Here is a 24,199-nt window from a genome sequence, read left to right as displayed (position 1 = left end):
GAGAGAAGCCAGTACTGATAGCAATTCCATCTGTCTGTATCAAACAGAGAAGTGAGCAGTGACAGGCTGCGGGATGGGGTGGAGCGGGGGGAGGAGGTGGGGGGGGGGCATCTGGTGCACATTGGCCGTGGGTCCGTCTGGAAACAACCATGGGAGAGGAGAGAGAGATGAGTAGAAGGAGGGAGGGAGAAAAGGATGAAGGGCTGAGGAGTGGGGAGGTAAAAGTCCTGCCAAAGTGAAGGGCAAGGAATTCTGGCAATGAATAAATGTATCTGTGTTGTTCACATATTGCCTTGGATTGAACTTGAAGTCAGGGGGATAGAGGAGAAATAGCTGAGAAGTACAACAGTGTAAAGGGTATAAACAAAACATTACACACAGATACGCACATAACTTTCAGTCGTCACAGTCAGGTGAAAACCGTGTTGCTTTAATTTTTGGGGATTTTCATGTTTTCTGATTAGATCCTCTGCAAAAGGTTGAAATTTCTCTGACGTCTTGGACTTGTACAACCCTTTTAAAACCTGTTTGATACTCTGAAAAATACCGTTCTTCAGTCAGATGAAAAAGCTGACATTTTGAAGATAATGTTATGTTATTAGTTAACAGCTGTCTGCTACTTATTATTTTTGGCTGGACCGCAACAGCCCAATAAACGCGAATGTCCGTGACTGAGTGACTGACTGACTGAGGCCGACCAATGGTATAACTTCATCGCTCGCTTCAGCCGGGTGTCGCCACGTGTCGCCACTTCCTGTATCCATCGTTTCAAATTAAAAGCCCTGTAGCTTTTCATACACGGTCCAGCCATATACTAATTTTTACCTAGTCTTGTTTGTTTTTGTTTTATCATTGTGATGAGTTTTGACGTTACATTTGCATATTTGATATTTAGATTTTCATGTGGACCACATGTATGCATTTGTCTGTGATAATGGCACGTTTTCAGTGAAATATTTATGATTTTACACATAAAACAAATTGGTTAACTTGAACAAACAGTAGAGGATTGCGATAAAAAATCAAAAAAAGAACAGCAGGTCTTAAATCTCACTTTGCTAACTAAACTGATCCAACCAACATAACCATTTTCTTTAAAAGTTGGCTGAACTTGCTGTGTGAGTTCTCAGGACAATCTCCTTGTGGAATATTTTACAGCACACAAGCCAGCTAGTGGTGAGGGACATTGCAAAGGTCATTAAATAACTTTTAAACTAAAACTCTTGAAAATGTGATGACAGGGAGTTATGCTCTTTTGGCTTGTCTGGCAGCAAGAATGTGTTTACTGAGAACTTAAAAACATCCAGACTCATTATGTTACTGTATGGATATGTGGTTGTTTGAGCACATGTGCCTGCATGCATACATTTGTATATGAAAATAGCAACTGACTGTGTAAGTCTGCTGGTGTACGTGTGTTTTAATGCTATAAGGGAGCAGTTTGTGAACTGAAGGTCAGACTACAAACGATTTATAGAGGGATGAAACAAGAGAGGGAGAGAAAGACAATCATTCATTTTAATGGTTATTGATGTCATGTATAATTCCTCTCCTTTACAAATCAAAATTCCAACCACTTGATAAACCATTGAGCTTTTAATAATATTGATTTCTTCAGTTTAAGGAACCCATTATAAAGGTAAATTGCAAAGTGTACGCATATTTAGTCACACTTCTACAATGTATTTACTTTTGTTATGCCGTGCATGACAGGCAGAACAGAGGAGGGCAAAGTTTATCTCAGATGTTGACACTGATTAATTGCTTCTGTAACGCATTTGTAGTATTACTGTACTGTAAAGAATATGAGTTCATTCTGCATCGGTGATAATAAAGATAATTATTCTAAATACATTGACATTGATGTATTGATGTCAGTGTCATTGTGCGAGTTAGCAGGATGAATGCAACAATGATGCTTCTGTTGTGAATGAACAAAGCGCGAGTGTCTCTTCCATGTGTATTAATCCACAATATGTCCTCTCTGTAAGTGTATGAAAATACTTCTGCTGTGTATGCTGAGAAAGGCCAGGTGGGTGCCATAAGAGATATACTAGATATTCCCATCGGGAGAGAATCAAACTAGATGAATCTTGCTGATCCAGTCCTGCACTGAGCTCAGCGCAATCCAAGTGGAGGCAGCACGTAAAGACACACAGATACATGCACTTTACAGCTTTAAGATCACAGTGAGCACAACTAAGGACAAAGTTTGTACATTTGTCCAGGTACGAGCCTGTGTGCGCATGTGTGAGCTCTGTGAATCAGATCTCAAGATCATAAATGAGGATAAGAAGTAGGCTGGAGAGTGTTGAAGGGTGACCACTGCCTCAGCTGGGAGGCAGGTGGAGTCAGCAGAGGCGACAAACACTGGCGTTCACTTCCCTCGACAATAGTACTGAGAATGTGAGGACATATTGAAGAGGGTGTAATGCATGATTTTGACTAACTCAGCCTATTGTTTCTTCAAATTAGTGTCATGAGTAGAGAGAAAGTGTTAGACTGACAAAGGAAGCAGAACTGACGAAAAGCTGCATTTTTGTTTTCTATGTGTTTGGTAGAACATACATAAATGTGTGTTTTCTTTCCTCCTGCACTGCATACATTCAGCGGTCAGGCATCAGAGGAGCTGCAGGTATATTCTGTCAGCTCAGTGTCCTGAGCTCTCTGGCGCATTACTGACACCCATGCACACTGACACCCAACACAATGCACCGAACACACACACACAAGATACACTTTTCTCTTGTGACATAGTAGCAGTGGAAAAAAAGAGGTAGATGAATATATGTTTAAGTACGCCAACCACAGCCCTCAAACAAAATGTAAAATGTAAGAGAAACTGCATTAGAGCATAATTCAGAAATAGTGGACATCTCATTAAAATAGAAATTAACATGATTATTCTTTTTTTTAAAAAATTCTAAATCAGTGCGAGCAAGCGTTTGAAAGGCTGACTGCTAGGATTACGGTGAAGTAATTAATCGTCAAATAATCACCCCCGACATCAATATCAAAAAGACAACTTATTATCTATCAACTGCAATACTGTTCCACTCATTTTAGCTCTCATTTAGCACAGCATAGTGGTGGGGAATACACCCCTGACACAAAGCTTTGCCCGGAGGCTCGGGGAAGATGATTGAATTTCATAGCTACTTACAGGCTAATAGGGGCGTACAATGACTACTTACTGTCCTTAAGTGACTGGCTGTTTCTCCGCAGCCGCGGAACCTTTGAAGCCCTTCTGAGGAGATCTAGAGGATTTAGCCAGTAGCGTGACATGAGGCTGAGCGGTTGAGCAACGGTGCTCCCACCAGCTGACTATTAGAACCAGCTGATAAAAACACAGCTAGGCTACATCTATGGGAACCACAGGGCTCCAATGGTTACTCAATACAGGGATTTCTCACAGTGCCGATTTGGCCCATTTAGTTACTTTTTTTCAAAGGGAACTATTAAAATGAAATTATGAGAAAGTTTTTAGAGCTGAAACGGTCAATTGACAGAAAGGTAATAAACAAACAACTGACAATCTTGATATTGTCAAATGTGAATATTTGCTGCTTGCCTGTAATATATATATATATATATATATGTATATATATATGAATTTAATATAGAATAAGACATTTGAAAGTGTCACCTTTGTTCTTGTTTTTTTTTTTTATTTTGTCATGTCATAGATTAAACCATTATCAATGAATCACAAAGATACTCAACCAGAGTTATTGATAATGAAAATAATCGTGGGTTACAGCTCTTATGTTTTTACTTGAAAAAATAAGAAAATGTTTTTAATTTAGGAATATAAAACAATATATTATTATTATTATTATTATATTTGTTTATTGTTATAAAATCTAAAATATATTTCATTTTCCAGATTTTCAAATATTTATATTTTTACATATGTATTTTTACTCTGTTTTTAAAATGCACAAACAAAATATTGATTTTAAACTGTGATTCCAAACCAGAAAACAGTGTTTACTATAACTGTAGTTCATTATATAAGTGTTAATTTGTTATTATGTGCATTTCTGTGTGTGTATTTGTTCTGCATTTCTGTGTGTGTTCTTTAGGAGAAAGAGATCTGCGAGCGCTTTACTCACAGAAGCTGTTTCCACATACAAACCACCCTCTCCTCACCATGCTGTTCCACTTACACCCTTGGAACACTAAACCATATACGCATACAGATAAGCACATGTGCACACAACACACACACACACACACACATATACACACAGAAAACCACATGCACATGTTCTCTCGCTCTTAACTAATTCATTCAGGAACACTTTGGTTTGGGTTTCAACACCAAAATGTCCGTACCTTTGATTGAGAAATGTGTCTGACTGCAATTATATGGGAGGGAGGGAAGGAGGGAGGGAGGGATGGATAGATGGAGAGAGGAAATGCACTACAGTGGTTTTATAGTTTGCTGGCGTGACATTTTTCTCCACTTTTTTTTTTTTTTTATTTCTTTCCTTTTTCCAGCAGAGGGGCATAGTGTTGACAGGGCAGGAAAAGGGGGCAGACTGAAGTAGAAGTAACAGCAGGGAAAATGTGAGGAAAATGGATGGGCAATGGGACTGAAGTGGCCTAGATTGTGACTGTTGTGCTTTTGATCAATACCTCTCAAAATAACTGCAGTGCCATAGAAATTTGTAGATACACTTGGTGAGAAAGTAATGGTAGCAATCACTGTGAACATTATCCCCACTTTCAAAAATTGTCAAAAAATTGCAAGCAAATATAAAAGCATGTGCAGGGATGCATTTGTGGGTACGCAGAGCGTTTAGTACTGCTAATATTTGGTCTTGACATTTACACTAAACCCATATGATGCTTTACATGTGTTGGTCACTGACCTGCAGTATGTAGCCCCTGACATAGTCTCGGAGGGTCCAGCCCAGGCCATGCAGGATATGCAGCACCTCCTCCTGCTTGAGCACGGAGAAGAGGCGGTCGAGAAGGATCTTGAGCCTGACAGGTACTGCCTGCGTGCCGTACAGCATCAGGCTGCTGATGTCGAACACCACATTGGACTGAACGATCTCCACCTGGGTTGGGTGGTAGAGGTGCTGGGTGCTGAGCTTGTCCAGAGCTGCATGGATGACCGGATGACAAAGGGAGAAAGACAGAGGGAAATACACACACAGAGAGACAGGCAGGCACGGTTAATGACTATCAAGTTTCCCTCTCATCTCAAATCTGCCTTAGGAGGCCACTGCACCGTCAGCACCCGCTGATAATAACGTATCTATCAGATAAAAGCAATGACATTAATGTAATTATATGCCATTCTTTTCAATTTAATCTAATCTTGTGCTTCACATTTACGCTGCCCTTGCATCTGCATTTTATTTGCCTCTTCTGTCTCCATCTTGACCCCAACCTGCATTTCATCCTGTCTCTAGCCTTAATTCTTTCTATTTGTGTAATTGCATCACTTATTGCATCACTTCACTCATCCTATTTACTTTCTTTACTTGGGTATTTACTATGAAGTCAAGATTGTGGGTTCGGTGTCCTGTATTTATGTTATTGCTATTTTCCTAAATTTATATACATCAATCTAGCAGATAACATTAAATTGGTTACTTTTCATTATAATGGTAGAATAACAAGCAAAAAAAGCTTTGTTAAGCTAGATAGAAAGAACACTGCTCTTTACTGTCATATCTTTGATTAATGTTCAGTAGTGTGTTTTAGGAGAATATAAACTGTAAAAAAAAAAAAAAAAGATTAAATTATTCTTCTTTTACCAGAAAAACATGCAGAGGAGGGGAAAGTACCCCTTTTTCAGCCATTAGAAGCATCTGCTGTGACTCTCAGGCTGCATACAGTCGCAACATATTCCAACAATAAGATAAGAATAAGATTATCTTAGAATGTATGTTGCCTGAGAGGCAAAACTCGGGTGAAAAAAAGTATAATGACTCGCTGCTCCTCTGAAAGCTGAATTGTGAGTGTTAGATAAGTTTTGTTGGTGCCCACTCTGCAGCCTTAGTCACCTCTTTCTCCTCTCTGCCTGTCTGGGCGACACCTGGCCGACTCTCTCTTTCTTCCTCCTCGTCTCAATCTCTCTCTCTCTTCTCTTACCTCATACCTCACTCTCTCTCTCTCTCTCTCTCCCTCTCCCTTTCCCTGCCTGTCTGGGTGACACCTGGTTGGGTCTCTCTCTGATCCTGGGACGGCTTTTTCCTGCTGACGAGGGCTTTGCCTGACAACACAGCACAGCCAGACACGAACATAATAAAAAATGAAGAACTACTTGTCAGAGTCCCTGCCAATGCCGACATGAAATGAAAAGTGGGGGAGAGGAGAGATGGGCGCCTGACAGTTCAGAGGGAGAGATTAAAAAATAGTCAATGGGGTCCTGTGCGATTCGCTGAAGGGCCCATGGCCCGCTCTTGTGCGGACGCAAGCCAAACAGGTGTTTTCTTTTATCTTTTTCCCCTCCTCCTTCTCTTTGTACTTTCTTGCCTTCTCTCCCTTTTTCTTACCCGCGTGAAAAACTCATAAGGTGTGGTCTCTCGCTTCTCTCTCTGTCTTGTGGTTGTTTCTTTTTGTTGTTTTTTTATCTAAGGTGCAAAAACAAAACTTTGAAAGCAACCGAAAAATACAGAAGCAAACAAAAATATCAAAGTTACTTTAACTATGGAAAATAAGTAAAAACATTTTTGGTTTTCAGTACATTCACAACCACAGATAGAGAGAACCTACATACTGCAGTAAAAAAGAAATAATACAAAACAATTCACTAAATAGAGAGTGCAGATATGTAGGTCACGATCTTGTCTCTAAAGAGCAAGAAGAAGCAGCTGCTTGAAGTTCAGTAGTAAGTTTATATTTTTATATGCCTTAATTAGTTACACTCATCAACCCTAAATAAAGTACATTTTTCTTACCGTGAGCTACCCAGCCGTGTTTGCACTGGTCACATGTTCGTAGGTGAATCTTGCCTGGCTGGAAACACTCACATGTGCAGTTCACCAGTGTGCAGCGAATGGCCTGCAGGGACACAGAACAGAAACAGACACAGAGAAATCCACGTCAATCACAGCTCAGGTACACAGGAGACATAATGAGTGGGTGAAAAGAGAAAGAACAAATACTAAGAACTAAAAAGAAGTTATCAATTCAACAGTCATGAATACAAGAAAAAAGCAGTAGGACAAATTATTACATAGACTTTTGCAGAACAGCAAATCCCTGAACAGAAAACCACCATCTAAACTGTTACTCTAAAATGTGTCAGCAGCAGCCATTGTCACAAATATTACTTCTTAAAAATGACTCAGCCACCAAATTTCCCGACTGCTGTTTAATTGTAATGTGTGAATCTTCCTATTCATACTGTAATTTCCCAGAGTTCATGTGAAGTGACAAAGGGCTTCCTTTCCTGAAAACACAGAAATGTAACTTGTTTTGACTAAAGCTCCATTACTCAACATTGGAACTGCACTTAGTCTGACCCCAGAAAGCTTTTAGTAGTCAGGTTAAGTGTCCAGACTTGACGAGGGCATCTCAGTACAGCACAATGCACCGTCTGCTGAGGCTTACACCCTCATAAATGGCTGTTAAAAACTACACAAAAACTCAGGTACATTTTACAGAGGGTCATTTGATCCTATAAGATGTTTCATATCCTTCAAACAATAAAGTAAATGTTCAGTGTGGAGAAAATGTATTATATACTTTGAAATCCACACAGACGAATACAGCTCTATCATCCAAACGAGTGCAGCAGCTGAAAGCCGTAAATTTCACACTGACATGGAGAAACAAGAAGAGAGAGTAAGGAGTGAAAAGAAGGAGTAGAAAGAGAAAAAGAAATTAAAAACATGAATCTTAATAAGCATTGGCAGCCCTTTGTTTATCAGACATTTTTTTACATTATCAAGATGAATTGATGAATAAAGATAGTAACACTTTTGCAACCTAAACTGCCTGAAGGGAATTTGCAGCTGCAGCAAACTTTGCTTATGGAAATCACAGTCTTATCTTTTTTGTAAATCAAATATTGTATTTCCTTAACATCAACATGTAATCTAAGTATATTGGCTGCTGATGTTAGAATAAAAGAAAACCTACAAGTTAATAACTTGGCATAATAAACACAGATTCCACACGATGAGGATAATGTATTTTACATTTGGCATATATGTTGTTGAGTCAGTGGTGAATGACTGAGAGTTTTTTTCCTATGTGTTAATTCTTAAGGCTGTAAAGAGCAAAAGAGAAAAAATTTCAAGAATGCTCAAGGCAGGAACTTGGGTGTACTGTACAAGGTGGCTGCCTATTTATTTTGACAGGAGAATCTTAATGAGCCAGTACTGAGGGAAATTGTCAGATCTAAAAGTGAAGGCACTATCTGTAGAGATACGTGTCTGTCAGAGAAAAGAGGAGGAAGACGATGACAAAGAAACTGCTTGTGCTCGCGGCAAAGCCCGACTTATCACAGCCTGAAACTTTATGAATTTACAATCTGCACTAAATATGCTATCTCATATTGTCTCACTGTTATTCTTATAAGACAATGGTGTGACAATTATGTGACACAGACGCGCAGGGTCGTAGGTTGGAGTCCATGTCTGCGCTAACAACCTATATTTCACAATGTCAGAAACAGTCAGTCAGCACTTCCAGATAAAAGAGGTTCAGCAGCACAGATCACACACAACTGAGGTCAATACATAATCAGTAATGACAGAATATTACTCTGTTTCTGCTGTGCACACACCAAATCCACCACCATTAACCCAAGTGTACAGCCTGGTGTTTAAAAGCAGCAAATAACATAACTAGTCTTTGGATTAAACCAATATCCTGTAATTCAGGATATAAAATGCAGCTCACTCATAATCTACTAAGGGACCATAAAATCTATCAGAATCCCCCCTTGCTCGCCCTAAGGTGTTGTAAACCAGATTAGTAACTGGAGGTGTCAAAGTGAATATGGGCTAATCCAAGATTAAACACAAAATTACACCACTTCTAACCATGTCACCTCACAGTTTGACACCGAATGAGACAGGAGAAAGAGATTATTTGACTTTACACCATTTTTAAGCTCTCCAGGTACGAGCATGGCAATCCTAACAGTGTGTGAGGATTATACGCAATGTGTCAGTCGGAGTGTACATACATTATGCACTGAGCTGACTTTCTTATCCAGAAGAGCATGCAATAAGTGCGTTCAGTGTTCCCTCATGTACACTTACCCAGCAGACATGGCTTTTCAAGAACATACATAGGCCATGACTGGGGTCAAATTTATGACCTTTCAGATACAGGATAGACACTAAAAACTCAAGGCTTCCCCGCTGTCCTGAGGTAACTTCAGCTGAAGTCAAAGAACATTTCCACTCTGTAAAAACTCAGCTCCCTCCACTACAGTGACTTCCTTGACTTGATGTCTTTGAAGCATCATCCATGTTCATAAAGCTGTTTTATAATGCTGTTAGTCGTATTCACATGCAGTTTTCTATGTTGTCACAATGTGAATATCCCACAATCTTGCCTACAATCTTCTCAACAGCTTATTATTATTAATATTTATATTATTATCTATTAATTTATGGTAAAAGATGCATCTATAATCTATTTTTCTCCCTTTTCATATAGTGTTGTCCCCTGTATTAAACTTAAATTCACACTAAAATGACACTAACTGTCTGTGTTTGGTCCTCTTATATGTCTGTCACCCACCTTAAATTTTGAGTGTAATCTTGAAATGACTGCAACATCAGATTTTTTTGCCAGGGAAGATCGTCATTTTATGTAACTCTTTTTGCATAAAGATAACCTGACAATAACCTGAGAAGTTGTCCTTGGAAACTGTTTGGAAAACAGCAGATACGTTCAAAAGAATACTTGGCAGGTAATTGGATGAACCATCTGTCTGTCATCATCTATCGCGGGCAAACTTCTCGCTGTCGCCACACCTAAACCACAGCCATAGCTGCCAGTAGTTCCTCACAGGACACTGGACCAAACCATTGTTGGTTTGGCCACAAGCGCATAACTTGAAACCTGACAAAATGGATTCTCGCGTGATCTCGCGAATCCAGCTGCCGCGCCAAGGTAAGCGTATAGACGCGGTAAACTCAAATTTACAGTAGCCAAATTTAGCACACTGAGTCACGCAACACAGCCTTTTTCTAATTACCCCTCTCTGCAGCAGCGCTAACAGCAGCAGACAGAAATAAACAAATGGAAATATCAAATGCACCTCTGCTGTTTACGAGCTGGGGTCTGACAGCTGACAAGATAGTTAAGGGGCGTCTAATACGGCAATTAGAGCGTGCCACTGTCTGCGGGGTTGCTGCTGTGACAAGGCGCCCTCTAATCACTGACTTATTACGCTGGCTAGCAGCACCTCTCATATCTGGCCCATTAAACAGACAGCAGCATTAAGAAGCATTAAAGCAGCAAGCCCCCTCAACTGAGGAGGCACTGACGGGAAAAAAGGGAAGGGAGGGGATGTACTTTGCCTGTTATTTCTTGGGATTAATTTGTGCATTGTTCCACATTCAGTCAGGAACGTGAAAGAGAAGAGTAACAGAAAAGATGTTTGTGATATGACGGCATCAAAACGCAATACTATGAAAGAATGCAGACTGATTACAGAATTTAAAAAAAGAAAGAAGGTAAGAGAAGAAACGTTACATGTGTCAAAGATGGCCATCAAAAACGAGATCATCAAGAATGTCTGTGTGTGTGGGGTTTGTCAGAGGAAATAAGAAAGACAAGATCATAAAGACTGCTTCTCCTGATTCTCACGTACTCAGTACTCTGTGGACAGCATAGATCTGCGTTGCACTTGGCCGTAGTTTAACCTGTCTGGCCTGGGTTGGGTCAGGGACAAGCTTGGGCCCAGATCCCACTGCTACACTCGCACATATTTGTCACAGCAGGCCGGGGGAGGAGGTTGTGTTATCTGAGGCTCGGCCAGATACACAGCATTAGTCACTGTGCTAGCGTCTCGCCAGGGTTTCCTCTTTGGCTCACAACTAAAGAGGACAACGGTGAGGAAAAGGACAGAGGGGTGTGTGTGAGCGAGTGTGTGTTAGACTTCGTAAATCACTAGAAAAATGAGCAGCTAGAAAGTGAAAGTGAGTGGAGAAAATCCCACAATGCTGTAGCAATTAGACCCAGACAACAGTCAACACTCTCTCACAGCTGCCGTGTTACTGCTATGGTCAACAACTTAACCTAGCTGCGTTCAGAAAAGCATCATTTTCAGCCCTTATCTGGCTCAAGTGTGTGTGTCTCACTGCTGGGTTTTGTTTAGCTGCAGGCTTGATGTTTCATGGATGTTTTGCTTGGCTTGCAGTCCCTGTCCCAGCCCAATTGTATAAACACTGACAGTCAGCAATGGCCAGCATCAGACTGGGGAGGACTCTCAATTAAAAGAGTGTTAGTGGGACAGATGGACTGAAGAACTGCAGGAAATAGGAGCTTCAGAACAAGATGGTTTCAGCCTGGACTCTTGTAGTTGGTTCAGAGAGGATTTTAAACAGATAGACGGGGAAGCAGGCTACATGCAACTCGGTCCAACCAAGCAGCATATATAGAAGTCAAAAAAGATACTATGAAACCATAGAACTGATGGTGATCCTAAACTAATATCCTGTACAACTGTATTACTACCCTGTCATTTTTAAGGTTGACGTTGTAACTATATGCTACTGAAAACACAGCTAAAACACCGGTTGCCTAGTCCCTTTCAGCCTCTCTGTATCCACTCTAGACAGTGCACAATGGAAAGCCAACCCAGACAGCTGCTGGATGCTGGGTGGGTATTGTTCAATCCTACTTTAATTGAAACCTTTACCATGTTCAACACACAGCCACAGACCACATTTCTTGTTTGGTGAGTTAAGCAAAGCCGAGATTTAAATGAAAACCCTGTGTGTACGTGTGCATGTGTGTGCCTCGCCTTTGCAGCAGCAGCTTCAGATTTAAATTTGTCTCTGCTTAGGGTCACTGTAAAACACTGGGAGCATCTTGTCCTCTCTTCCACCCACAAGATATTATCTCATCCATGAGTTAGCTGCTGAAATCCTGTCAATTTCCTGCCAGAAATGTGCAGCCAACGTGTGTAGGAAAAGAGGCACAGCAGCTTTGCGTGTCAAAAAGCCAGCCCTGGCTCCGTCAGATAGATCAGGACTTCACAATGTCCATATTGGAAACAGGTGACAAATAAAACACGCTGAATAAAGCAAGTCTTTGTAGTCAGACACAGCACGCCACAAAATACAGGGGAGCAAATACCTTATGCCAAGGCTAATTTTTGCTTGTTTGATTTTATACATTGGATTTGACTTGAAACAGAGCTTCCTTGCCTCACAAAGTGGTACAAAATAAACAACGATTAATCATTTGTGCACCGACTTCAGCATAAAACACACTTATACTGCACAGGGGGAAAATGTAGTTGACAGAAAAGGCTTGTGTCTTCCCTCAAATCCCCACAGTGTAAAGCCCGTCCTCCATGTCAGTTCTGGTTTTGAGCCCAGCGGCTGGCAGTCACAGAGCCAGAGGTCCCTGTCCTTTGTGCAGCTGTGCGTCTGGGCTTTGACACGGGGCAGAGCGACCAGAGCTATGCTAATGGGAACCAAATGGGGCGTGAGTCCCCGGTGGATTACAGAAGGAGAAGAGAAGCATGTGTTTTCATGTATTCATGTGGAGACCTGGGACCCCTCTCTTTTCTTCCCTTCTTTCTTCTCCTCTCTTTAAGTCAAACAAATGGAAGCAGCCATGTCTGTTGTTTGCACGCACTTTTAATTAATGTACTTTTCTTCTTGACAGATTGTGAGATTCGTTGTCGATTAGTCAGTATATCTCAAATTTAATAAAATATATACAAAAAGCTATTAGTGTTTAGGTTTAGCCCTTTTTAAAGGCGTGTTAGTAACGTACTGTACTGTAAACTAGTTAAAATAAGGGTGAAAAGGGCCAAGTTTGAAAATGAAGTTTAGACATGAAGTGAGAAAGGTAAATAAACATCTAACAAAAAGTGGTGAACTATTAAGTTCATCTGAAATGCATTGTGTGTGTGAAAATCTGAAACACAAGTTTCAGATGTTTGGCAGTGCCTTGCAGTCTTGGTGCACTTTGCGTTCACCTGCTTTTACTGCAGTAAAATTTGTCTTGATGTTGCGGTGTTGGGTTCAGCTGAGGGGAGAAGTTACAGGTGTAGCGGATACATATCAAGTCTGATTTAAATGTAATCAGATTACATTGGCATGAGCTCAGAGTTTTACAATTTGTAGCCTTTCATGTGCGAATACATTTTCAAAATGAGCTCTCTGCTGGTAATTAAATTGCAACACAGTCATTGAAAGGAATCATTTATCAAGAACATAAATCTGAAATTCATAACTGGACAATCTAAACAATGAATTGTGAGTGATGATATCTGTCATCTATTGTCCTTCCAGATGACGTCCAGTTTCAACTCTGACCAGGTTCAGTCCTGTCTTTTTGTGTTTGTCAGCTGTCAAATATGACTCACTCTCTGCACTCCCTCACATATATACACACAACACCCATGTGATTACTCCAGAATCAAAACACGCACACAATTGAGTGAAATTTCTGCTTCCAACATTCCTACTTCTTCATTGTGGCTTGACAGAGTCACAGAAAGTAAATCTCCCCGTGATGAGCACCACCCCGAAAAATTTCAAATCAGATCAATGACGAAACTTTCAGCCTGACTCACTCGGAAGATAAATAACTGTGCGTGTACTTCAGGACAGTCATGCTTGTTTATGGAGTGGACGGATAAAGGACCCAGCTGGCTTTGATATTGTGAAACAGAGAGGGAGAACGAACATAATATCACAATATTGGACCAGAAACGCAACCCTGTGATCTCGCTATCAAATGCCATGCTCTCAGTCAGTGCAGCCGATATAGATGGAGTACTGTTAACACTGTACTACGCTGTCAGTTCAAATATTCTAAGCATCAAGGGAGCAGCAGTTTCTCCCATCTTTTGTGTAGACAGCAGGTCCAGGCAGAAGCCCCTGGTCCAGGCCCCTGGCCCCTCTCAGCTCTCCTCAAAGCATTTCCCCAGCCAGAGATCAAACCATCTGCTCAGTGACAGACCTCTGGGTCCACAGACACAAGGCCAGGTTCAAAGGAGGGTGCTGGGGGAGGCGGGGAGGGACGGAGGGATAGAAAGAGAGAGAATGAAGGGAAAGTTGGGGAAAAGGAAGAGAAGTGCGATAGCAAGGGAGCAGGGAGGTGAGTTTGAGGGGGGGGAGTCAGACAAGCTGGTGTATCAGAAAGGTGGGGAAGAGTTGTGGAGGAAAGCTGATGAGGAGAGTTGGGAAGGTTGAGAAAGTGCTGTGCAAAAGATGTCAGACTAGATCTCACAGTTCTCTCCCATATGACCCAACTTTTGGCCAAATTTAATATGTCATTTTTAAACTGAACTACTTTGTTGGTGTTATTATTTAGCCAAATAGCTAAATGATTATTCTGATTATTTTCATTAGAGCCAGACCAATTTTAGATTACAACAGATATATCAGTGTCCATGTCGAAAAGAAACTGCAGTACAGCAATTCACAAAATGTGCTAGAGGGACAAAATACATTTTTCAACTATAAAATGTCTGTATCAATCTATGAATATGTTGTTCACAAAATTTAAGACATCCTTAGTAGTGATTTTTTTTGTTGGTGTTATGTTTTAATAGAAAAAACTCAGATAGCATTTACCCTTTTTTAACCTCAAATTGATATTAGTATTAGTATTAAGAATTCAAAGCTAGGCTTTAATATTTACATTCAATTAATCTGTTGAGTATTTTTTCAGTTAGTCTCTAAATTGTGCAAAAATTGTAGAATTGTTAAACAGAAATCACTCCACAAGTTGTTAGGCTTATCACGGCCCATTGTGTGTGTGGACAGGAAATAAAAAACAATAAAAGAGGCCATTGTCGTCAATATATACTAGATCTGCTCTGACCTTCAGCCTATTGGAGGGAGCGACCTGCACCAGATAAGGACAACTCCCTGTCAGATGTGACACCTGCACTCGCCGGCCCACTGAATGCTAATATCACAGTGACAGCCTGCACTGCAACAACACGCAAGGTTACCGTCTGGAGACTTGAGGGAGTGACATGACCACACAGTGCGACCAGACACATGTTTGGGTGAGGGAGGAGGAAAAAAAAGAAAAGAAGAGAGTGTGGGAGTAAAAAGGGGACAGAGCAAACTGGAGGAGTGGTGAGGGGGGGATCGGGTTAGTGTGTGTGAGGATGACCAACATCATCTGCTCTTTACTTCTCTCCCCATCTACACCCTAACACAAACAGAAAATATTAGTCAGAGCCCAGACATACTGCCGACCCCTCTCTGCGAGGGGAAATCTCCGTGGCGATCATTGGTTGGCGTGGGCGACAGGACACACACACACACACGCACGCTGTGCAGGCTTGACAGCAGCGTGACGACAGGAGGCCAGCACTGCAGAGACTCCCCCAAATTGACATTTAGTCATCATACTCGTCTACAGGGTGGGACTCTCACTCCTGAACTACACACATGCAAGCGCCCACACACTCTCCCACATTCCCTCTCATGCAAACACACACACACTCACACACATTGAATTCCCCTACTCAAACTAGCTTCCAGCCAGAGAAATCTTGGAAGAGCTCCTAGATTTAATCTTGCCAATAGCTCTTTATTTTCTTTGACCATTTTTAATGTAAAAAAGCCTGCGCTAATTGTGTGTAAGCAATCTCCAAATTATGTATATGTGTTTTTTCAACTACACCGAACACTACTGTAGATAGATTGGCTGGTTTTCAAGACACACGACTGGGCAATAATATTTGTTTCTTTCCTCAGAGTTTTGTTCAAACAGTGTGTCAGCATGGTGGTTTACTTGTAAACACCTGGGCCTGCACACCCAACAGCTGTGGAAATACAAAACTATGTATAAACTATGCTGAACGAGGGATAATTGCTTTATTCAGATTATTTTCAACCAAGTGCCACATCCACTTGCATTTTTAGTTATATGTTGCATATAAAGTGCTGCGTCTATAAAATAGAATAGCACCAAAAGTAGCAGAACAACAAGACAAAAAAACTCAAGGCCCAGATTGTTGTTATTTACAGATATTTGAGATAATTTACCTCAGCCAGCATAGTGAGAAGACTGCTCTTGATTCAGTTTTCGTAGTTCCCCGTTTAGATACCACACTCCGAGAAAAAACTGCAACTTCCATTAGTATTTACAGTCTCAGACAGCAAATGACACAGAGAAATAGGACACAAAGACAGAGATACAGACAGAGAGGGGAGGGAGAGACAGAGAGAGTATTTAACCAATGGCTACATTACTGAAATGACAAGTGTGTCACTCCCAAAGCCACACAATGAGGGAGAGAAGTGAGGAGTGTCTTTCCAAGACTCTGTGCGTGTGTGTGTGTGTGTGTGTGTGTGTGTGTGTGTGTGTGTGTGTGTGTGTGTGTGTGTGGTGGGACAGCAAGAGAGGGAGGGAGGGAGACGGCAGACCAAAGGAAAGTCCATCTGGGTGCTTTAGTCTTTATCAGTCTTACAAAGTTCACAGATAGAGGGGCTGAAGTGGAGGCTAGACACTGTTCCAGAGTCACAGGTCACAAAGAAGACACAGAGCAGCTCAAACAGGTGGGAGGGAGGGAAGAAAAGAACCTCACAATTGCGTGAGGAAAGCAGTGCCAAGGCGTGGTGATTGCAATTCTGCAATCGACCTGACCAAATTGCAAATTCCCTCTCAGGACTCTCTAAAGTCCGCTTCATTTGGCTCAAGCCGGAATCCTTATTTCTGCAATTATAAAGCTATTGACTAATTCGACATATGTTAGCGTGTCTTCCAGCCCTTGAGTGCTGGTGTGCCATTGAGTCATTAACTTTTGACAAATTGTGACAGACTTTTTTATTGCCACCCAATCATGAGAAACAAGACTGTGGCCGAGGAGTTAATGAGTGGCATGTTTCTCCTCATCCTCCTCCTCCCCCACCGCTTCGCTTTCTCCCCTTCTCTTTTCTTCTCCACCCCTTCCACTTAGATTCCTGCACCCCCCAAACCCCCCCCTTACCCCTCCATATTTATAATTTTACCACATCCTAACAATAACACGGCCGGTACTCAGCACAAAACACGCGGGCCCTGGCCTAATGAATCTCATGCCTTTACCGCGGTAAAATGGCCAGTAAGTATTACCAGCTGCGACACTCTCTCTCTCTCTCCCACTCTCCCTCTTTCTCTCTCTCCTTGGCAGTGGCATTGAGCTTGGGAGCGCAGGGGTGAGGGAGAGGGGAGAATTCGGGGGGGACCAGGCAGACACATCTGAGTGCAGCTGGACCAGGGAGAGGGGGGCGGGGGAGGTTGGGGGGGGTGGAGGGATGAGGAGGAGGAAGAGAAGTGGGGGAGAAAGACCGCAAGTCTCCGTGTTTCCAGCTGCCTTTCTCAGGGGCTCGGTTTTCTCTCCCTCCTCTTGGTTTTTCGCAAGGCCCTTCTGGTCCCAGCTTACTTCAAAACTCACAAACACACACACACACACACATAGACGCACACACATACAGACACACACGCACGCCCTGATCCACCTCCCCTCCATCCCTCACCCCTCACATTCGGCCATCTTTGTTTGGACAGGGCTCAGGAGTTCCAGAAAAGCTCTCTCAGATGTGCTGAAGTAAGGGAAAAACAAAACAAACTGGCCCTCACACACATACACACACAAGCGCACACACTCAAAATTTATGTGAACGCACAGACACCAACAAGTACTTTGCACTCACACACATAATACTGTGTAGTGAGAGAGGTTCACACACACACGCACGCACACACGCGTGCACTCACTCGCATACATGAACAATTTCACATGTGTGAAAGCCAAAATACCAGCTTCAACCAGAGAACAAATTTGCAAAGAGAGAGAGAGAGAAAAAAAAAAGTGGTATACATTTTTCTTCATGGAGGTAGGCAGCCTACCATTGAAGGCATGCATTCTTTTACACAGTGTGTGTGTGTGTGTGTCCCGATCCAGGATCACAGCAGCACCAGGGCAGGCCTGAAGCATACCTCGACATGTGTTACCTCTTTGTAATATTGACTTTGTTATAGCTATACGAGTGGGAGAGTAGAGCCAAGAGCCCGGGCCTTGCAGTAGTGGGGCCCCCCGAGTTCGCCAGAAAACAAATACCCGAACGAGCCGTGAAAATAGAAAACACAGCACCACAATAGCAATCTATAAAAACAGATTCAAATAAACTATAAAACGTCCCTCACTCCTGCTCCTGACCTTTTTACATTTTCACTCTCTAAATTCAGAATATGATTTGTCTGATTCCATTTCTGCAGCGTGTTGCTTACAAAGCCGTGGGATTTGGCAAAGGAGCGATACTTGGCCTGGCTTCCTGTCTGAGCATGTGTACTGGACCAACTGTAAAAGTCAAGAATCCTCTTTCTCTAAATCCTTGACTTACTGCATAATTTCAATTACTTAGAAAACTGCTTCTAGACTAATGCAAACATACTGCCAAGCCTTCTAAATCTGTTATTTTTAAAATTAAATAATTTGTATAACAAATGTCATGGCAACATGGCACTTAGTCAATACAGAATATACAAAAACAAGCTTCTAACATTTCTAGGGAAAAAAAAAAAAAACGACAAATGTCAAGAACCCTCATATTTCAGATGACACAAATAAAGAGAACCAAGATAAAGGAAAAGCACACATGTTGTTCATTTGATTGCTTTGCAGAAATAAAAGATTGATTATCATTTTCTTGTTCCTGCGAGTTTAAATCCCATCTTGTCTCTTTCCCCAGTGATGACTTTGCTTATACATTTGAATAATGAAGGCAAGTCATTTGAATATTCCCTCTGTATTAAAAAAAATGATGTTTTTACACGATGCAGCAATATTAGCCATGTTAATTGGGCTCTTTGGACTTTCCCAATAGAAAGGCTAAATTAATTACTTATGTAGACAAAATGTCAGACACGCCGATCTAATAACTACAACTGTTTCCACCAGTGTTGTTTTCAATGTGTGCTTTTTTTCTCTCTTTGTGTGTGTGTGTGTGTGTGTATGCATGTGTGTGTGTGTGTGCGTGTGCGTGAATGAACTTAAAAACACTCTGAGCATCCACTAGCCTGAGTTAGATCTAATGAACGAGATGGGAACAAAATTCTTTGACATCCTCTCCATGTTTCATCGGTGGCTCTTGAGAGTCCTTCTCCAATATTCATCCCCTCTTCTCATACTAATCAGCCACTACGGTATTGACTGTTTGTGCTTGCAAAGTGACTCGTGTTGGTGTGTGTCCGTGCTGTACACATACATTTTTTATGCTCAAACGTGGCAATCGACGGTCCACTTTGCAATTAAAGTCCTACGAAAAAGTGAATTATTTGCAGGACATTAAGTGTGTGTGTTTGTGTGTGTGATGTGTTCATTAATGTGTGCCCACCACCATACAGGGCTTTGAAGTTCCACATTTTTTTTTTAGCTTTTGGCTGTTTTTCAGTCTTGAAGAAAAACTGTATCAGCGCATTTTACTCAAGTACGAATAAACATTAGACTTTGGGAGAGGAGGCGATGGGGAGACATTATGAGTACGTGTATCTGTGAATGTGAGACGATCAAATGTGTGTGTGTGTGTGTGAGTGTGCGTGTACATGCATGTGTACACCGAGCGAGAGCTAACACAGAGGCCTGCTGATGCCATGTTTCAGACGACCCCTTGAAGTGGAAATGAGCTTCCTCGGTCTTATAACTAGTCCGTTCTCACAAAGTCAGCAAACTCTGCCACCCTTCCGAAGAAATGCAGACACCTCTCTTCCCCCAACCTCCCCACCCAGCCCTGTGGTCAGCATGCAGGATGAATTCACCATCAGACCTAAGAAACTGAATCATTTCATCTACTTTTGTTTTTAATGTACAAAGCGTGAACAGGGTGAAAGCGGTACAGCTTCTGCGTTTTCAGATGGCTTTTGTCATAGCTTTCAAAGCCATGTAGCCTGTAACGTCAAGTCCTGGTTAAGATGGGAAATGCAAATTTATGGTATTGTAGACACATAAGGCTATGCCTCAAGGTTAGCTCAATGTGGCAAATAGAAGAACCCAGAATGGTTGTTTCCTTAAGATGCATATTCACCTTTTCCAGCTGCACTGCCTTACAGTATACCTTAATAGTAGCACCATTTCAGTCGGCACAAATTAAGTTTGGCGAATTATTACTGCTGCAAGTGATATTTGTTTACAATTAATATTTTCATTTACAGTAGAAATATTTTTTCATCCAAAAATGTCAGATTCATCCAAAGAGATAGAATTTATTTAAGGGAGAAAACTGTTGCATTTCATTATTTTTAGGTAAGAAATGATTGAAAATTATTACTCAATTATCCAAATAGGCAAAGATGGATTTTCTGTTGACAAATTAATCAACTTATTGTTCTAGCACTGTTTCTTAGCAGTCTGGCAGCCAAACTCCTTTAGACAAACAATTCCAGACACTAAGTCATTGTAAGAGCTAATTTTATCTAATCCAGACTTAATACATTTATTTTACATGGCACTTCAAAAACATTATTGTTTATCATCCTTTTAATTTGATGAAAATGAGCTCAGTCTCAGAATATTTTATGATCCGGTGCTCATGAATGTCTCTTTTCATGTGCCTAATATAGATTTATATTTCTCTCCTTTGTCTATATTATTATTACTATTATCATGATTACTGTTATTACTCCACGTGTATGCATGCATCTCATGTAGTGTGCATGCACGCACGCTGCTGTTTGAACCTGTGTGAGCACCTGAGGGTCCATCCCCAGCCATCCTCAGAGCAGGGAGCGACAGCTGTACGGTGATGCTGTAGCGATAGGCATCATCGGCTTGCAAGAGACTAATTGGTCCACAGCGCTCCTCTGAGTGGCCTCGCTAATTAATTAGAAAGGCAGTGGAGCTGAAATTTTTAATCAGGACACCAGGCTCTCCAGCAAGCAGGGGAAAAAAAGACACATCACCCCATCATTCCATGTAATCCACCTAACACTGAGCTCCCATGTTGTCGTATGATGTGTGTTGTGTGTTTAGGTATTCATATGATATGACCAGGGAATAAGAAATACATTTATTACAGGGCTTGTTAAATCATTTTAATTCTGAGAAATCCAGAAATTGTGTGTGTCCTAATACACTATGCATGACTTATATTTGCTTTGTCCCCTAGAGATCGATCTTAAGGTGCTCTTTTCCTCTCTGTGTGTGTGTGTGTGTGTAAGCACATATACAGAACATATCATGATTTCCACTGATATGACTTGTAAGATGTGGTGACAAATAATATTGCTGCTCAAAACTGGAAAAAAGAGTGTTCACAAGGGGACTGGTGCATATGATGATTTCTAGTTTCCGCACACACTACTGATTTTTTTTTTTTTTTTTTTTTACTGTTCTTTTACTTTTTTTATAATCCCTCTACACCGTGAAAGCAAAATATTATTTTTCCTTCTTCTCCCTATCTGTACTTAACTAATTAAAAGCAGTCACTCAAACCGACACTTTCCATCATGCCGTAAAGAAGCTGTGGAAATCACAAGCTTGTTAAAAAAATAGTCCCTGGGTTTTGTGTTTCCTACTGAAAAGGGGAAAAAATTACTCTGAGGACGTTGCTTTTGCACCACTTTGGGGGCACATTTGTGTCCCAGAGCTGCACACAGCACACCACAATGATTTGTGGTGAAGGGCCAAAGTCTGGGAGGAATCAGCCAGAGACCAGAAGACAAGAGGCATGCTTAAACGAGAGCTACGCCGGTCAGCCACTTCACACAGAAGACAAGGGAAACAACATGTGTTTATCATCGCACTACTGGGATGACAAACTTGCACCGCTGACTTGAGTTACAGTAACAGGAAAATCATAGTGTAAGGACATGAATCAGGAAATTCTCCTCTATTTAACATACATACATAACAAGCCAACAGCATTGTAGACATTGTAGTCAGTGGATGAGCACACTTTTTAAATGGCAAATGATTACAGACATGCCATCACTTTTGCCCTTTAGTCAACTGGAAAGTTTCTGAAATTCACACACGCACACACATTTCCACCTTTACCTTGTGTGGCGACATTAGCTTTGTGTGGTGTCCTAATCTTTGTGACCGTCTTTGGCTTTGCTCAGCTCTAATCAGCCAGTCCGTCTTATCAGCCCATTGCTTTGGCCAAAATAAACACACACCGCCTTTTTATTGCTTTGTTTTCACAGGTCATTAGGGGAAGTAGAGAAGACGCATTGATTAGTTTTCCAGACCACTGGATTATTGTTGTGTTATGACTATCATCATTAAGTTTCATTAAGCCTGTAGTTGTTCTAGTTTCCAGAAAATGAAGATGTTGCAGGAAAGGTTGGTTGAAGAGCAGTCATACTAATCAAGAAGGTAAGGCAAGTCAGTTTATTTATGTGAGGTCAAAGCACTGAACACTGAGTTGTCAGTAAAACACCCCAACTTGAAAATAAGACTGAACTCTGACCCCTTTCCAGTATTGAAACTGTATTTAAAAGAATCACTCTGGTCCCATCATTCACATTTTTCACGCTACTCTAAAACACTGAGCTACTGTATGACATTCCACATTTATTTGAAGGGCATAAAAGAAAACTTAATGAAGCAGCATCAGTCCCTCGCCAGGTCCTCTTTGCCAGCTTTGCTCTGGAGCTACACATATGCTCCCAAAGCAAGAAGAAACTGGCTCTGTCGCCAGGCTAATTAGCATGTGTTAGCTAGTTAGTGAGAGGGCGGCCCTGTGTGATGTGTACTGAAGTGGAATAAAGCGCTGGGGCAAGGACTGTACTAATGGCCCACTTCCTCCCCATGGGGACCCTCCCTGCAGCTCCGCACGTGCTGGCATCAGTGCGGCCACGGGGCACCCACAGGGCCGCCACAGCGCCAGGGGCAGAGGTGGGTGCACAGGAAGACGCCTGGCTTGGCTGGCATCATTTTCACGCAGAACGGCGCTCTCTGGGTGTGAATGCTCTGCAATGTAACAGCATGTGACAGTGACACCCGCTAGTACACACACACACACACGTATGCACACAGGAAAACTGAGTGACGTGCAGGCTAACAGATTCATCAGCCTATGAAATAGTTCAGACAGCTGGGGCCACAGTGCTAGCTAGCTGCTTGGCATCGGCTGATGCATTATTTACAGGAGGAGCTGGAGCATTAGCGAGTCATTTAGCACTTGGTTAGCATGCGTAGGTGGTGAGCACCAACGGCAAGCGAGTGTATCTCTGTCAGTGCGAATAAACAAACAGTGGGGACATGGTGTGACAGTGCAAACGGCATGCCACCCAGACACAAACACACACAGACACATGCAAACTCATCAGGGAGCCAAGGGAGAGTGGGAGAAAAGAGGAGGGGGGGGGTGGCATCCATATTTATAGGCCCTTTCTAGCATTTGTCCCCAGGCCAAATGCTGTGACTACACTCAGCTAATGTCAGAACAGCACTTAACCAGGCATTTCCAGTATGTCATGGGCAGTGGGGAATACATGGGATAGATACAGGACCAGAGTGAAAAAAAACAGAGAAAAACGAGGATGGAAATGAAAAGAAATGCACTTGTGTTGTGTGATAAGTTGATCATGTTCTCAAGCAAATATGGCAAATTCTCTCTTTCCCTTTATCCTTCTCTCTTTTTCACTCTCTTTCAAAGTGCCCGCTACATCAGAATAAATCTTTCAATAATAATAAAACTTTAAAGCAGGCAATACACTTCAGTATTGAATAGTTCCTAGATAAGTTATTTTTATTGTGTCCTCTTATTTGATATATCGCCATTTTCTATTTTTTGATGCTGTAAAACTGTGCCAAAGCTGGTCCTTAGCAATCTTCTTCTTGGATTTTTAGCTGTAACATCAGCTGGACCTGGCATTGTCTGTGTTTTGGATTTAGGATGTACATCTGGCATGAAAGTTGCAGTGTAGTACACTGGCATTTGCACTCAACACTATATTAAATAGCTTTTGAGAACACGCCAAATTTGATTTCGAAATAATAAAAAAAAGGAGCCCTCACCGAGCCAGGCACAGAGAAAGAAAGTTGCCGTTATATCATTAAAATGTCTAACCTTTATGC

At 41.6% G+C, this 24,199-nt stretch overlaps 1 protein-coding gene across 7 annotated transcripts in view; it reads right to left on the bottom strand.

The window, feature by feature from the left end:
- bnc2 (basonuclin 2) overlaps positions 1–24,199 on the bottom strand; it is a 178,231-nt gene that overhangs the window by 42,793 nt on the left and 111,239 nt on the right. For 6 of the 7 annotated variants that reach the window (XM_042430079.1, XM_042430094.1, XM_042430103.1 and 3 more), the window contains 2 exons: positions 6,921–7,023; positions 4,878–5,113 (listed from right to left, as the gene is read on the bottom strand). In XM_042430079.1, coding sequence (XP_042286013.1) covers positions 4,878–5,113; positions 6,921–7,023 — 339 coding nt within the window. Of the gene's footprint in view, positions 1–4,877; positions 5,114–6,920; positions 7,024–16,181; positions 16,436–24,199 lie in introns of those variants that run through there. The other variant, XM_042430085.1, reaches the window with a different exon arrangement.

This window comes from Thunnus maccoyii, chromosome 2, assembly GCF_910596095.1.
Source record: "Thunnus maccoyii chromosome 2, fThuMac1.1, whole genome shotgun sequence".
NCBI lineage: Eukaryota > Metazoa > Chordata > Actinopteri > Scombriformes > Scombridae > Thunnus > Thunnus maccoyii.
The sequence above is the reverse complement of the archived record's forward strand: the minus strand, read 5'-3'. Positions and strand labels throughout refer to the sequence as shown.